Source organism: Rhincodon typus, chromosome 5, assembly GCF_021869965.1.
Source record: "Rhincodon typus isolate 14 chromosome 5, sRhiTyp1.1, whole genome shotgun sequence".
Lineage (NCBI taxonomy): Eukaryota > Metazoa > Chordata > Chondrichthyes > Orectolobiformes > Rhincodontidae > Rhincodon > Rhincodon typus.
Window position 1 is genome coordinate 4,666,478 of NC_063336.1, and position 17,859 is coordinate 4,684,336.

At 41.8% G+C, this 17,859-nt stretch overlaps 1 protein-coding gene across 1 annotated transcript in view; it reads left to right on the forward strand.

Annotated features, from left to right (window-relative positions):
* The window catches only part of LOC109930964 (dynein axonemal heavy chain 8-like), a 2,199,840-nt gene that overhangs the window by 1,614,579 nt on the left and 567,402 nt on the right, over window positions 1–17,859 (forward strand). The window contains 1 exon segment of the mRNA XM_048596622.1: window positions 6,495–6,595. Coding sequence (XP_048452579.1) covers window positions 6,495–6,595 — 101 coding nt within the window.

Genomic DNA, 17,859 nt, shown 5'->3' on the forward strand with positions numbered 1-17,859 from the left:
GGCCTAGACCCTTCATCAGATGAAGGGTCTAGGCCCGAAACGTCAGCCTCTCTGCTCCTATGATGCTGCTTGGCCTGCTGTGTTCATCCAGCCCTGCACCTTGTTGTCTCCTACACATCTTCAACTGCTTCATCAGTGACCTTCCTCAATCTTCAGGCCAGATGTGGGAAAGTTCACTGATAAATGCATCGTGTTCAATGCCATTTGTATCTCTTCAAATGCTGAAGCATTTCATGCTCTGTGCAGCAAAACCTTGATAACATCTAGGTTTGAGTTAGTGATATGTCACATTTTCACCACGGAAGATCCAGATAATAAGTATATTAAAGAAGAGAGAATTTAGCCCTTCGATGTTCAAAGAACCGTGACAGCATAGAAAGAGGTCATTCAGGCTCTTATGTCTGCACTGTTCTTTTATAGGAGCAATTTAATGAGTGTCATTCCACTGCCTTCTCCCCTTTCTCCCCTTCACTACCTTCCTTTTCAAATATTAATCTAATTCTCTTTTTAATATCTCAACTGAACCTGCCTCACCACACTTTTAAGCAGTGTATTCCAGATCCTCACTATTGAAAGACATTATTCACGTTGTTCTTGCTTTAATTTTCTAATTACCTTAACTCTGAGGCCTCTTGTTCTCAATCATTCCAAAATTGATGCCCTTTTTTCTTATCTAATCTATTCACACTCTTTGTGATTTTAAATGCCTGCATAAAGATTTCTTTCAACCTTCAATTCTCAAACATAAAATATCCCAAATTGCTCCAATCCATCTGATAAACTGATTACTCTCACTCCTGGGACCATTTTCATTCATCTTTTGTGCACTCTCTGCCACGTTTTTATTTTCATTTTCGATGGCATTAGCTGAATCCCCCATTATCAATATTCTGGGCAGGATCTTATCTTTCAATCCTGGCATTCTTTGAAACTCAACACTTAGTTCAATACCTTTAGATGATCACCTCTTCTTCCATGTTGTCTTGTGTTTTTTTTCTCTTCCACATTATTGTTTTGCTGGATTAGTCTTGTCTTATTTTTGTCTTTATCCCTTCATTTTCCATAAAGTCACAGACTCATGGAGCACGAAAACAGAGCCTTCAATCCAACTTGTCCATGCCAACTAAGTTTCCCAAATTAAACTAGTCCCATTGCCTGTGTTTGACCCATATTCCAATGAATCTTTCCCAGTCATGTATTTGTCCAAATGTCTTTTTAATGTTGTAACTGTACCTGCATCTACCACATCCTCTGGCAGCTCATTCCATCAATATACCACCCTCAGTGTGAAAAAGCTGCCCTCAGATACCTTTTAAATCTTTCCCCTCTCACCTTAAAACAATGCACTCTAATTTTGAATTCCCCTACCCTAGAGAAATGGCCTTTGCTATTCACCTTACCTATGCCCTATGTGATTTTATAAACCTTTATATGATCACTGTTCAACCTCCTATGCTCCAAGAAAAAAATGGTCCTCGCCTATCCAGCCTCTCCTATAACTCAAATCTTCTAGTACTGATAACATCCTTGTAAATCTTTTCTGCACCCTTTCCAATGTAATAATATTATTCCTGCGGCAGGGTGACCAGAACTGTCCACAGTACTCCAAATGTGGTTTTACCAATGTACCTGTACAGCTGCAATATGGTGTCCCAATTCCTATACTCAAAGTTCTGACTGATGAAGACAATCATGCTGAATGCCTCGTTCTATTCAGATTTTTTTATATTTACAATCATTTACATCTCATTTGGACACACTTAATTCTCTATATCAATTACTGCTGTCCTTGCTTACTGTATCATGAAATCCTTTATTGTTTAATCTGCTCTCACTGCCCCTGTATAATAACCTTCTGATTTGTTCTTCCTTGCACCTCCCCACTCTACCAATTTTAAAACTCTGACATTTCACTTTTCTTTAGTTCTGTTGAAAGGCCATCAACCTGAAACATTGACTCTGTTTTTCTTAACAGAAGCTGCCCAAAATCTGAGTCTTCTGATTTCAGATTTGTAGCAACCACAGTCCCTTAATTCTGGGTAGGAGGATGCTGCTACAAATCCTTTTTCCCTGACTTGGTCTTAGGGCCAGTTGGTTTACAATTGTAGAGGGATCAACCTCAACACATCTTGGCATTTTGCTCTCTTGGCAATAACAAAATGTACCAAATCAATCATCTCAAAATGTGCAAAAAAGACTGTTTACACTTGTGCATTCTCTTATTTGTTGCCTCTCATGTTTCTCTGCCTATTTGGTTATTCCAAGGGGTTGCTTCTCCAGTGATTGGAGCTTGACACGTGGAAAGCACTGAGTGTAAATTGAGGAAGTAGCCTTGGAAGCCCTTGGAAGAAGACAGTGAAATAGGAGTGCGCTATTTAGCCACTAGAGCTATTCTGTCATTCAAAGAAATCATGCCTGACCTGTATTCAGACTCTATATCTGCCATTACCTCATATCTGTTAATAATCTTAGTTAGCAAAAAATACCATTTGACTTAACATCAGCTGCTATTTATGGAAATTATAAACTTCTAGCGCTCTTTGCATTGAGAAATCCTATATGGTTTCCACTTTTGAAATGTGGGCATCTGAAGTAGTCCAGCTAGTGGACTAGCATATAAAAGCAGGTATATACTTCTGAGGCTTTATAAGGCCCTGGTCAGACCACATTTAGAATATTGTGAGCAATTTTGGGCCCCATATCTCAAAAAGGATGTACTGGCCCTGGAGCAGGTCCAGAGGAGCTTAACAAGAATGATCCTGGGAATGAAAGGCTTAATACATGAGGAATGTTGGAGGACTCTGGGTCTATACCTGCTGGAGGTGAGAAGGATGAGGGGAATCTAATTGAAACTTACAGAATACTGAGAGGCCTGGATAGAGTGGTTGTTAGGAAGATATTTCCATTAGCAGGAGAGACTAGGACCCATGGGAAAAGGGAAGAACGGAGATGGGGAGAAACATCTTCAGCCAGAGAGTGATGAATCTGTGGAATTCATTGCCACAGAAGTCTGTGGAGGCCAGGTCAGTGAGTATATTTAAGACATAGATAGATAGGTTCTTGATTGTTAAGGGGATCAAAGCTTATAGGGAGAAGGAAGGAGAATGGCGTTGAGAAACTTATCAGCCATGATTGAAAAGTAGAGCAGACTTGATGGGCTGAGTGGCCTCATTTCTGCTCCTATGTTTTATGGTCTTGTGGAACTGATTTCTAACAGTTGAAATAATATTTGGAATATTTCTGTCAAATCTCAATGAATGCAGTCTTACAATTGTTTGGCAGCATGGAAATTTAATATTACTGAAAAAGATATGTTGTTGAAGTGCTTTCATGTTTTCCTCTTTCATTCATCAGAATAACTCGCCCGCAATTCAAGGGCAAAATCAACATATAATCTGCTTGAGAGGAGACTGCTGATTGATTCTTAACTGGACTTTATTTAATGATGGTGTTGCTAAGACCATTGCACCACTTATGATGATTGACAGTTAATTGCCAACCTTTGTTTGAATTTCAAGCCAGGTGGGTTGACTTTGTTTGGTCAGGGCACTGCCCTGAGAAATGATCCAGCAAAGCACCTATTTTGTTTAGGTGACACAGATGCAGTGTTTCTACATGTTCTTTCTGTATGCAAAGAACAGGACCCTGTGTAGTAATATACTTAGCTTCCAGTACATGCAATCCTAAATTGCTTTGTAGCATAACACTTCATACACTCGCAATAAGCAAAGTACTGACTGTGCCCAACTGAGTCCTGAATTAGGACTCCTAAGTCCCTTTTTGCTTCAGACTTCTGAAGCCTTTCCCCATTCTCCCAAGGGTAGCATGGTGGCTCAGTGGTTAGAACTGCTGCCTGACAGCACCAGGGACCAGTTTGATTCCACTCTCGGGCACATGTCTGGATGGAGTTTGCACATTCTCCCCTCACTGTATGGGTTTCCTCCAGGTGCTCCGGTTTCCTCCCGAAGCCCAAAGATGTGCAGGTTAGGTGGTTTGGCTATGCTAAATTGCCCATAGTGTTCAGGGATACATAAGTTAGGTGGATTAGCCAAGGGATAAGCAGGGTTACGAGGATAGGAAAGGGAGTGAGTGGGATGTCCCTTGGAGGGTTGGTGCGGACTTGATGGGCTGTAGGGATTCTATGATTCATTTAGAAAATAGATTGTCTCTATTTCCCCTACCAAAGTACATAACCTCACACTTTCCCACATTGTATTGCATCTGCCATTTCTTTGCCTACTTTCCTAGCGTGCCCAAATCCTTCTTCAGCCTCCCCACCTCCTCAGCACTGCCAGTCCCTGCACTTGTCTTTGTGTCATCTGCAAACTTAGCTAGAGTGCTTTCAGTTCCTTTACCCAGATCGTTAATGTATGAGGCTATTGACTTGTTCGCCGAGCTGGCTTGTTTTTGTTCAGACGTTTCGTCACCATGCTAAGTGACAACATCAGTGGAGCCTCCGATAAAGCGATGTTATTCTACTCCGTTTGGAATGTATGCCGTCTAGTCCATTATGCTGAGTACTGTCATTTCCAGTTTTGATCTGTATGGGTTTGTATATGGGGTTCAATTCTATATGTTTGTGTGGGTGGGGAAACCATGCCTCTAGGAATTCCCGTGTGTGTCTAAGTTTGGCTTGGGCTGCTATGGTTACTTTGTCCCAGTTAAATTGATGGCCTTCATTGTCTGAATGTACAGATATTAAGGAGAGTTTGTCATGCCGTTTAGCAGCAAAACTATCCTGAGAAAGGTCTCTTTATCCCCAGTGTCTACCTTCTGCCAGTCAGCCAATCCTCTATCTGTGCCAGCATCTTAGCCCCTAACTCCATGGGCTCGAATCTTATTTAGCAGCCTCTTGTTCGGACTTTTGTCAAGGCCTTATTCAAATTCAAATAAATCATGTCCAGTCATTCTCCTTTGTTTAACTTGCATACCATCTCCTCAAAGAATTCTAACAGATATGTCAGGCATGACCTCCCTTTGACGAAGGCATGCTGAATCAGTTCTGTTTTACCATGCACGTTCAAGTACTCCGCAATCTCTTCCTTAATAATGGACGGTAAAATCTTACCAACGACTGAGGTCAGGCTAACTGGCCTATAGTTTCTTGATTTCTGTCTCCCTCCCTTTTTAAACAAGGTTGCTATATTAGCCGTTGGGATCTTCCCTGACTCCAGTGATTATTGAAAGATCACGACCAATGCCTCCACAATCTCTTCAGCCATCTTCTTCATATTCTGGATTGTAGTCCATCTGGTCCTGTTTATTTATCCATCTTCAGACCTTTTAGCTTCCCCAACACCTTCTCCTTAGTGATGGTCACAAAGACAATGGCTTTAGTGTTCTCAAGATCTTATTGGAAGGAATTTCTATTCATCTAGTACTGGATATCAAACTGGCAAACTGCCAGTTAAGAGACAATAAATTGTTTGAGAGTTAGAGGTGAAATAAAGCTGTAACAGGGCTGTGCACTGATATTCTGTGTTACATTCTACTGCAGAGGTGTAGCCAATGTGGGACAATATCTAAATATGTGTGGATATTACTCAGCTGGGATGTTGTGTACAGTTCTAGTGCCACTCTATTGGAATGATGTGAGCACATTGGAAAGAGTTCAGAAGAAATTTTCAAGAATAATTCCAGCAATAAGAAACTTCATTGGAAACAGTTCTTCTTGAAGGAAAAAATGCTGAGGAGATATGACAGAAGTTTTCAAGTTCATGGGGGTGCTGGGTAGATTTGGTAGGAAGAAACTGTTCCTGCTTATCAGAGGATCAAAATCAAGAGGGCACTTATTTAAAATTATTTGCAAAAGAAATAAGCATGATATGACGCAAATGCACCAGCTCATCTGCAAGAGTCAATTTCACCTCAATCAATTGAGCACAGGCAAATAGCTTTGTGTCAGCCTTCTCCCAATTATTAGAAACTGTCATTAGTGATACTATCATTGCTGCACAGTTTGGTTCCACCAGAAATTGTCCTTCACGAGTCTAGATCCTAAACCTAGAAAATAGAATTGAATGCCAGAACAGAGATGAGGATGCAGAAAATGCTGCAAATGCAAAATACAAAGTCTGCCAGCATTTATCAAGAGAGAAACAGTGTCAATATTTCCAGGATGTGACTTTTCATCATACCGTCACTTGTTTCCTCTCAAGACTCTGTTACTATCCCAAAAGTTTATTGCATTGTTTTGTCTCTCCATCATCACAACCCCACATCACCCACTGACTGATCATCCTACTTGTTTCCTGATTGCAGCCTACAATTCTGTGGTTGCCCTTTCTATCTTCTAATCACTGACTACTCTCTCCTTGTCAAAATTATCTCAGTCCCCCATTTGGACCGAATTAGCCTTTAGGGCTAAAACTTCACTCATGAGTTAAATGACCCTGCAGAGGGCTTTAAATTTCAATGAATTAATGTAGTCATTTTGTCATTAACAATAGAACTCCTAGCACTTGTTTGTAATCTTTTTATTTTCTGTGTTTTAGGATGTTAAAGATCTTTACGCATATTTTAGCCATCATTTCATTGATGCCTTAGTGAAATGTACATCATTGTCACTAGATACACTGAAAAGAAGAATATTCAAGTAAGTGTTTTATGATCAATTTTTCAAATTTTATTTTTTGGATATAAGAATAATTTTCCAAATTCATTCTTCTGTGACAAAGCTTCCACTGTGGTGAAAAGTCTGGGAAAATGCAGGTGCGCATGAGATATTTCCAGGGTCAGTGGAAATCTGCCAAATGTGTCATTGATGCAGGCAACAGGACTCACGTAGCACTGGATTAAATGAGATCAGTCAAGACAAATTCCTGAAAATCTGATTTTAATATTTGCTTTTAAAGTGCTTTTAAAGGATTAAATCAGGTTGGTGCAGGGGGCAGGGATTCAGATTTTTTGGATCATTGGGTTCTCCTCTGGGCAGAATTGATCTGTACAAGCAGGATAGGTTGTACCTGATCTGGAAGGGGACCAGTGTCCTGTTGGGGAGATTTGCTAGAGCTACCTGGAATGGTTTAAATTAATCCTGGGGGGTGAGATCCTAAGCAATAGTGAAACAAGAGTGAAGGTTAAAGCTGGTGTAGAAGTTAAAAAGAGCAAGTTAAATAGACAGTGCAGGCAAGAGGACGACAGAGAATGAGGGAAACAGATGAAGTAAACTGCAAGAGGCCTGATAGGTAAGGCAGACTAACTCAGGGCATGGATGGAAACATGGGACTGGGATATCATAGCAATTACAGAAACATAGCTGAGGAAGGGACAAGACTGGCATCTCAATGTTCTGGGATATAGATGTTATAGAAAGTTCAGAAAGGGAGGCAAGAGAGGAGGAGAAGTAGAGTTTTTGATAAAGGAAAACATCATGGCAGTGCTTAGAGGATATACCTGCAGGATCGTCCAGTGAAGCTATGTAGGTGGAATTGAGAGGGATCACTTGATGGGATTATACTATAGACCCCTCAATAGTCAGCAGGAATTTGAGGAGCAGATATATAGCGATTATCACAGATAGCAGAAAGAATAATAGGGTTCTAATAGTAGGGCATTTCAACTTTTCAAACATAGACTGGGAATGCGAAAGTGTTATGGGCTTGGATGGGGAGGAATTTGTTATGTGTGTTCAAGAAAAGGTTGTCAATCAATATGTAGATGACCCTACTAGAGAAGGAGCAAAACTCTTCTTCTTGGGAAATAAGGCAGGGCAAGTGACTGAGGTGTTAGTGGAGAAGCACTTTAGGACCAGTGACCGTAATTCTATAAGTTTTAAAGTAATAATGGAAAAGGATAGGCCTGGTCGTCAAGTTCTATACTGGGGTAAGGCCAATTTTGATGGTCTTAGACAGGAACTTACAGAAATTGTTTGGGGGAGGCTGTTTGCAGGAAAAAGGGACATATGGCAAGTGGGAGGCTTTCAAAAATGAGATAACGAGTTCAGGGACAGCATGTTTCTGCTAGTGTGAAGGGCAAGGCTAGCAGGAGGAAGGAACACTGGATGACTAGAGCTATTGAAGCTCTGGTCAAGAAATAAAAGGAGGCATGTATCTGGAATAGACAGCTGGGATCAAGTGAATCCCTTGAGGAGTACAGGGGATGTAGGAGATGGCTTTGGCAGATAAGGTTAAGGAAAATCCAAAGAGATTCTACAAGTATATGAAGGGAAAACAGTAACTAAGGAGAGAATAGGGCCCCGTAAAGATCAATGAGGCCCTCTATGTGTGGAACCACAAGGATGAGAAAGTGGAAGGGTGGGTTAGTAAGTTTGCTGATGACACGAAGGTTGGTGGAGTTGTGGATAGTGTGGAGGGCTGTTGTAGGGACATTGACAGGATGCAGAACTGGGCAAAGAAGTGGCAGATGGAATTCAACCCAGAAAAGTGTGAAGTGATTCATTTTGGAAGGTCGAATTTGAATGCAGAATACAGGGTTAATGGCAGGATTCTCAGCAGTGTGGAGGAACAGAGGGATTTCAGGGTCCACGTCCATAGAACCCTCAAAGTTGCTACCCAAGTTGATAGGGTTGTAAAGAAGGGGTATGGTGTGTTGGCTTTCATTGGCAGGGGAATTGAGTTTAAGAGCTGTGAGGTTATGCTGCAGCTCTATAAAACTCTGGTTAGACCATACTTGGAATACTGTGTTCAGTTCTGGTCACCTCATTATAGGAAAGATGTGAAAGCTTTAGAGAGGGTGCACAGGAGATTTACCAGGATTCTGCCTGGACTGGAGGACAGTGCTTATGAGGAAAGGTTGAGGGAGCTAAGGCATTTTTCATTGGAGCGAAGAAAGATGAGAGGTGACTTGATAGAGGTGTACGAGATGATGAGAGGCATGGATAGAGTGGATAACCAGAGACTTTTCCCCAGGGTAGAAATGGCTATTACGAGGGGCATAATTTTAAGGTGATTGGTGGATGGTATAGGGGAGATGTCAGAGGTAGGTTCTTCACACAGAGAGTGGTGGGTGTGTGTAATGCGCTGCCGGCAGTGGAAGTGGATACTTCAGAGACTTTTAAGGGACTCTTGGATAGACACATGGAGGATAGTAGTTTGATCTTAGTAGGATAATAAGTCGTCACAACATTGTGGGCCGAAGGGCCTGTGCTGTACTGTTCTATGTTCTATGTAGATGGGTGAGATCTTAATTGAACATTTCACGTCAGTATTTAATGTGAAGAATGACATGGAAGCTATGGAATTTGGGGAAATGAAGGGTGATGTCTTGAAAAGAGTCCACATTACAGAAGAGGAGGTGCTAGAGATCTTAAAACACATCAAGGGGGATGAATCCCCGGGACCTAATCAAGAGTATCCCAGGACATTGTAGGAACTTCAGGAAGAAATTTCATAGCCCTAGCAGAGATATTTGTATCATCAACAGCCACAGGTTAGGTGCCGGAAGACTTCAAGATAGCTAATGTTGTGCCATATTTAAGAAAGGCTGCAAGGGAAAGCCAGTGATCTACAGAGTGGTGAACCTGACGTCAATGGTGGGTATGTTGTCAGAGGGGATTCTGAAAGACAGGATCTATGTGCATTTGGAAAGTTAGGGCTGTTTAGGGATAATTAGCATGACATTCTGCATGGGAAATTGTGTCTCACAAACTTGATTGAGTTTTTTGAAAACGTGACCAAGAAGATAGATGAAGGCAGAGTAGTAGATGATGTCCAAGTAGACTTTATCAAGGCCTTCAACAAGGTTCTGTTAGTAAGGTTAGATCACATGGGATCCAGGGAGAGCTAGCAGTTGAATACAAAATTGCTTGACGGTAGGATACAGATGATGATGATGAGGGTTGTTCAGACTGGAGGCCTGTGACTAGCAGTGTACCATAGGATCAGTGCTGGGTCCCCTCTCGTTCATCACATATATATACAATTTGCATGAGAATATAGGAGACATGGTTAGTAAGTTTGTGGATGACACCAAAATTGGTGGTATAGTAGACAGTGAGGAAGGTTATCTACGAGTATAACGAGTTGATCTTGATCAACTGACCCATTGGGCCAAGGAATGGCAGATGGAGTTTAATTTAGATAAATGCAAGGTGTTTTATTTTGGTAAGATAAACCAGACAGGACTAACACATTCATGTTAGGGCCCTGAGGAGTGTTCTTGAACAGAGAGACTGAGGGGTACAAATACATAGTTTCTTGAAAGTAGCGTCACAGGTAGACAGGGTGATGAAGAAGGAGTTTGGCACGTTTGGCTTTGTTGGTCAGAGCATTGATTACAACAATTAGGGCATCATGTTATGGCTGTTCAAGATATTGGTGAGGCCACACTTGGAGCACTGTATACAACTCTGGTTGCCCTGCTATAGCAAGGATGTTATTAAACTGGAAAGGGTGCAAAAAAGATTTACAGGCATGGTACTGAGACTGGTTTGAGATATAAGAAGAGGCTGGATAGGTTGGGACTTTTTTCCCTGTGGCGTAGGAGGCTGACGGGTGACCTTATAGAGGTTTACAAAATCATGAGGGACATGGATTGGTTGAATAGGTAAAGTCTTCTCCCCAGGACACAGAAGTCCAAAACTGGAGGGCATTATTTTACAGTGAGAGGGGAAAATTTAAATGGGACCTGAGGGGCAACCTTTTCAACAGACAGTTATATATGCATGGAACGAGCTGCCAGAAGAAATGATGGAGATTGGATAGGTACATGAATGGGAAAGGTTTAAAGGGATAAGGGCCAAATGCCGGCTAATAAGACTGAATCAGTTTAGGATATCTGGTCAGCATGGGTCAGGTAGACCAAAGGGTCTGTTTCCATGCTATATAACTCTATTACTGTATATCACATTAAAAGAGAAAGCATACAATATGGCAAAAATTAGTGACAAAGCAGAGAATTGGGAAAGTTTTAAAATCCAACAAAAGATGACAAAAAAGAAGAAAATAAACTATGAGCGTAAACTATCAAGTAGCATAATAATGGACAGTTAAGAACTTCTGTAAATATTTTAAAAAGGAGAAACCCCAAAGTGAACATGCATCCCTTCAATAATGAAATTGGGGAAATAATAATGGGGGAGCAGGAAATGGAAAAGTCGTTCAAATATCGGTCAGGACCATAGATTAAAGTTCTAAAGTGGGGCAAGACCAGTTTTGATTGTATTGAACAGGAGCTTTCAAAAGTTGATTGGGGGAGATAAAGTTACATCTGGCACGTGGGAGGCTGTGAAAAGCGAGATAATAAGAGTTCAGGACCAGCATGTTCCTGTTGGTGAGAAGGCCAAGGCTAGCAGGAATAGGGAGCACTGTGGGAAGCTGGGGAAAAATTGTGGGACTCCTAGCGGAGATATTTTGTATCATCAACAGCCACAGATGAGGTGCCAGAAGACTGGAAGGTGACTAATGTTGTGCCATTATTTAAGAAAGGCTGCAAGGAAAAGCCAGGAACTGCAGACTGGTGGGCCTGATGTCAGTGGTCAGTAAGTTGTTGGAGGGATTCCGAGAGATAGGATCTACATGCATTTGGAAAGGCAAGGTCTAATTTGGGATAGTCAGCATGGCTTTTTGCATGGGACATCGTATCTCACAAACTGAATTTTTTTGAAGTTACGACCTATGAAGTAGATGAAGGCAGAGCAGTAAATGTTGTTGATGTGGAATTTACCAAGGCCTTCGACAAGGTTCCTCATGATAAACTGGTCAATAAGGTTATATTACGTGAAATCCAGGGAAAGCTAGCCAATTGAAAACAAAATTGGCTTGATGATAGGAGACAGAGGGTAATGGTAGAGTGTTGTTTTTCAGACTGGAGGCCTGTGACTAGCGGTGTGCCGCAATGATTGGTGCTGAGTTCACTATTGTTCGCCATTTTGCGTAAATAATTTGGATGAGAATATAGTAGGCATGATTAGTAAGTTTGTGGATGACACCAAAATTGGTAGCATAGTGGACAGTGAAGAAGGTTTTCTAAGAATGCAATGGGATCTTGATCAACTGGACCAGTGGGCAGAGGAATAGCAGATGGAGTTTAATTCGGATAAAGGGATAAATTCGGATGAGGTATTACATTTTGATTAGACAAACGAGGGCAGGACTTACACAGTTCATGTAGGGCCCTTGAGAACATTCTCGAACAGACTCGAACAGAGAGACCTAGGGTGCAGGTACATAGTTCATTGAAAGTGGCTTCACAGGTATAGAATCATAGAATTCCTACAGTGTGAAAGCGGACTAATCAGCCCATCAAGTCCACACTGGACCTCTGAACAGCAGTCCAACCAGACACTACCCCCCTCCACACCCCGTCTGTGTAACCCTGCATTTTCCATAACTAATCCACCTAACTTGAACATCCCTGGACACTATGGGCAATTTAGTGTGGCCAATCCACCTAACCTGCACATCTTTGGACTGTGGGAGGAAACTAGTGCACCCGTAGGAAACTCATGCAGACACGGGGAGAATGTGCAAACTCCACACAGTTGATTGAGGCTGGAATCGAACCAGATCCCTGGCACTGTGAGACAGCAGTGCTAACCACTGAGCCACTGTACCGCCCATGTAGAGAGCGTGGGGAAGAAGGCATTTGGCACATTGCCTTCATTGGTCAGACAGAGTATTGAGTACAGGAGTTGAGGGAGTTGGAACATCATGTTACAAGACATTTGTAAGGCCACATTTGAAGTACTGTGTACAATTCTGGCCATCCTGCTATCAGAAGGATTATATTAAACAGGAAAGGTGCAAAAAAGATTTACAAGGATGTTACTGAGACTAGAAGATTTAAGTTATAAGCAGAGGCTGGATAGGTTGGGAATTTTCTCCCTGGAGAAATGTTGGAGGTTTAGGCGTGACATTATAGAGGTTTATAAAATCATGAGCGGCATAGATGAGATGAATAGCCAAGGTCTTTCCACAGGGTAGGACAGTCCAAAGCTAGAGCGCATAGATGTTAAGGTGATAGGGTAAACAATTAGAAGGCATAGGTGATATGGTGACAGGGAAGAGATTTAAAAGGGTCCTGAGGGGTGACCTTTTCACACGGAGGGTGATGAATATAACGAACAACTGCCAGAGGAAGTGGTGGATGTAGGTACAATTACAACATTAATAGACATTTGGACACGTACATGGATAAGAAAGATGTCGAGGGACATAGGCCAAACACAGGCAAATGGGACTCTTCAGGTTAGGAAGCCATTTTGGCATGGTCAAATTGGGTCTAATGGCCTGTTTCCATGCTCTGTGACTCTATAAAGACTCTAATTGAAATACTTAATACAAAATAATCAAGGGGCTAAAAGAGGGGCCGTGGGGCTCAGTGGGTGTAGGAGTGTTTTTCTCAACCCAGGACAAAGACTCAGGAGGCAGGCAGGATTCAGGCAAATGGAAGATGTTTATTCAAGCAGAAACCGGTTCATGCAGGGAGAGGGCTAAAGGATCTTTCCCAAATCTGGCTTCAGAAGATAGATCAATGACACACCCTCTGCTTTTACAAAGCAATACAGCATTTTCATATATCTTGTGTTACAGTAATCAAATACAACATAGCCATCATCCTTCCCCGTAATTCAAACGACCCAATCCTATGGGACACCAAAGGTCTAGGCCCGAAACGTCAGCCTTTCTGCTCCTATGATGCTGCTTGGCCTGCTGTGTTCATCCAGCTCTGCACCTTGTTGTCTCGGATTCTCCAGCATCTGCAGTTCCTACTATCTCCCCCTACACCTAATCAGTGATGGGCAATTCCATGGACAGCCTTAGGTTCCCATGATCTTATGGTATTAGCCAGACATTTTAATCTCTGGGCCTTGGGATCTTCCTATGCAATCTGTTCATTCGCATTCCAAAAGTTTAATGGCTATACTCCTTTGGGTTTTTCTCAGGCTTGCTTATCTGTAAGGACAGCTCAAATTCTATTACCCATTGTGTTTTGGTGCTGTCTTTTATCATATTCAGTTACTCCTTTTATCTTCCTATTGTCCCGAATACATAATGTAACAATAAAAAGTCATTTTAACTAATTGCTATGAGGTTAACTTCTGTTATAAAATTAATTGTGAGTGTAACATTATACAACTACTTCTACTGTCAGCATTTTATAATTTATGGGTTGTGATCAATCTATCTTGCTCAGGGCATAAAAGAAGGCTCAGCCTAGTGGTATTACCGCTGGACTGTCAACTCAGAGACCCAGATAATGTTCTGGGGACCCGGATTTGAATCCTGCCGCAGCAGATGGTGAAATTTGAATTCTGTAAATATCTGGAATTAAGAGTCTAATGATGACGATTAGTCCATTGCTGATTGTCAAGAAAAACCCATCTGGTTCACTAATATCCTTAAGGGAAGGAAATTGCCATCCTTACCTGATCTGGCCTACATGTGAGTCCAGAATTACAGCAATGTGGTTGATTCTTAACTGCCCTCTGGGCAATTAGTGATGGCAATAAATGCTGCCTAGCCAGTGACACACTCATCCTGTGAATAAATAAAGAAAAATAAACTTAATCTTTACATCTAAACTTAAATTTTTTTAAGGTTTGTACTATATCCTGGTTATGTATTGAAACCAATTTCTATGATTAGAGCATTTTTAGCTCGAAACTAAATAACATTGCTGGTAGCTACAAAGAAGCAACTATTTGCTACAAAATAACTTTAACTGTTATCCTTGCAGCTGCTTGAGGACCTAATCTAGCACCTGACATAATTAATTTACTGGGACAATCACCCTTTTATTATTCAAACCGGAATTGGTCATTATCTATCCTAAGGTATCCTGTTATCAGAACTGTCTGGGATGGGAACATACAGTGTTCCTTTACTGACCTTCTAGTAGTTCTGTTCAAAGGTACCGTTGTATTTCACCGTGTGAGCAAGCTGCTTAGTTTTGCTTAGCTTCTGTCTGCCACCTTGTAAGCAGGCATGGGCCGCTTAATGTGTTCAGGTACAAGCCACCTTACATAGCCAGGTACAGGTCACCCCTACAGAGCACCCCTTGGCCCTAGGCCAAATTATGGCCGCAGGGCCACTATTAATTCAAGCAATCCACAACAGAGCTCAAAAGTCCAAATGAAATTCCTAGAGTACTCTTCACCAAGTGACGCTGCATCCATGACCTTTTTCTATTGTTCAATGAGGTGGTCTTTGCCATTCCACAAGTAGTCTGTTGACTTGATGGTGCATAGTAGGGCCACCCCCTTAGTCCATGGCTCTTCTGCAGTCATCTTCTTCGTTATCATGGTCATGATGCATTTTACAAGACAAAAACAATGGGACATAAGAACAATGTTACAACAAACAAACAAGTCTGTGTACAATGGATGCCCCGAGGGATCCCACACCCTTTTGCCCAACACCGTAGGGTCGAAGAAGCTGGTTGTTTGATTTTATTCATTTCTTTTTGGATACGGTCGGCCAGATCAGTAATTGCTTGAGTTATCGGGAATGTACATACAGCACTCTTTTCCAATGAGTGCACATGTTCCTCCTTTCTTGGCTAACATCATGTCGAGGCTATTTCAGTTCTGAAATGTTATGGTTCGTATGGCGACCATTTCTGCATTTATTTTTCTCAAAGCTCGTGAGGTTTCGTTGGCCACTTTCTCTAAGACTTTAACCAATTTGGTAGATTCTCTGGACAACTTGTTTGTGCTATATCAGGCTAAGAATATGGAGAGGAGCCTATCTGCTCCTGAAATTGCACGATTGTGTCATTCTGGCATCATCTGCAAGAGGGACACTGTGTGGCGTATGAACAGTACCACATAGGCCAAGTAACATGACCCTGTTGGGGGTAGCCAAGCATAGGCTCTGTGTCTGCACACAAAGTAGATGCCATTGTATAGGACAAATCAGGTAATCCCATGGGTGTTCCTTCCCTTGGTTTTCAGTTCTTGTCAGGCAGATCAAGCTGTCAGGTCTCCCTATCCCAGATGTGTTAGCCAATGCAATGAAGTGAGATGGTCATGGGGTAGTGTCGTTCGTTTGGTACCATGCTGTAAAGGTGTTCAGGTTATACCCTGCAGATTTCCATTGTGCCCTATCTCGGTCAGTATTTACTAAGTACTTTTCGTATTGGTAGGATGCCCATCTCTATCTCCCTGTTTTGAGCTATTCTGTCTTAATACCCGTTCTTCTAATTCTGAAGCATTAAGGGGATGGGTTGCATTGGTATCCCTCCCTTAAGAGTGTATGGGGACATGGTGCAGACCCAGCAATTGGAAATATTTTGCTCCCTAGCATACACATGATAAATACAAAAACATATTAACATTCAAATTCCTCTTCTCCACTGGCCTATCAGCCTCTAATGGGATCAAAAATAAGAGGAACCTATAGAGGATTAGCATTTTCATACTCACGTTAATTTGAGCAATGTTTGTAATTACAGTCGTTACTGCGCAACCACGTGATATATATTTACATGCGACCTTAATCTGTTCCAGTTGTTGTCCTGGGGTTGAGAATCCTGTTCCTGCTGTTTGTTGGTGCACACAGATGAGGGTCCTCTAAAACCTGCAAGAGGGAGAGAGAGAGAGAGAGAGAGAGCATACCAGATTAGCAAGCTAGACAGTCACCCCATTAATAATTATATGCTCTTAGCGATGTAGGATGTCTCCATATTACAATTCAATTTTTATTAATAAGTGCACTTCTGTTACCTGTTAATATTGCCTCATAAGGCCTGTCCCACGGCGGCAGGGGGAGGGGGGGTGTGGGGGGAGGAGTGGTGCGGGGGGAGGCTCCCTTGCTTGGGATTATTTTTACCCAGACCTTTCATCCTGGGCCTGGCATTTCCCTTGGACTCCCGGTCCTTCACAACCTGCTGGTCTCGTGCCTGTCCATGAAGTATGTGTTAATACTTACAGAGGGATTTCATGTAATCCCAGGCTTATCCTTTGCTGTAAGTCAGTCTGCTCCCCCTGTGATTAAGTCCTGGGGGATTGTCATTGCTGGTCCTGTCATGTGTTCAAAGGCTGTCCTCGTGAGTGTGGAGCATGGCTATCAGTTTCTGCTCAGCAATCCTGCAATGTCATATGTCTCAAACTTGACTTTTGACTTAATAAGACGGAGTTATAATACAGAGAGCATTTTTAGGATGGCTACCTGGGCCATAATTATTTGCAATGTAATGACTTGGATGATGGAAGTGAAGGTAGTTTTTCACTTCAGGTTTGCAGATGACACAAAAATAAATCGGGAAACAAGTGCTGAGGATAACAGGAAGTGTCTCGAGAAGGATATATATAGGTTAAGGGAGTGAGCAAATGTTTTGCAGATAGAATCTAATGTGGGAAAACATGAGGTCATGTACTTTGGCAAGGGGAATACAACAGTAGAATATTATTTAAATGGAGAGAGACTACAGAATGCTGAATTATTTGAGGGTCCATGTTCATGAATCACACAAAACTAGCATCAATGTTCAATGGGCAATCGGGTAGATAAATTGACTATTTGCCTTGATTTCAAAGGTAATGGAGTATAAAAGTTCAGACATTTTGCTAAAACTATACAAGGTGCCGGCCAGACAACAGCTGGAATACTCTGTTTGACCCCTTAACTAAGGAAAGATTTAACCAGCATTGGAGGCCATTCAGAGAATGTTCACTTTGTTGAACCTGGTCATGGAGGAAATATCATGTGAAAAAAGGTTGAGTAAATTGATCTTGTACTCACCACAGTTTAGAAGAATGAGAGGAGATCCTATTAAAACATACAAGATCCTTAGGTTGTGAAACTCAGCAGCTCTGGCAGCATATGTGGGGAGAAAGCAGAGTTAATATTTTGAGTCTGGTGACTCTTCATCAAAACCAATAGCAGCTAGGAAAACAAGGTGTAGAGCTGGATGAACACAGCAGGCCAAGCAGCATCAGAGGAGCAGGAAAGCTGA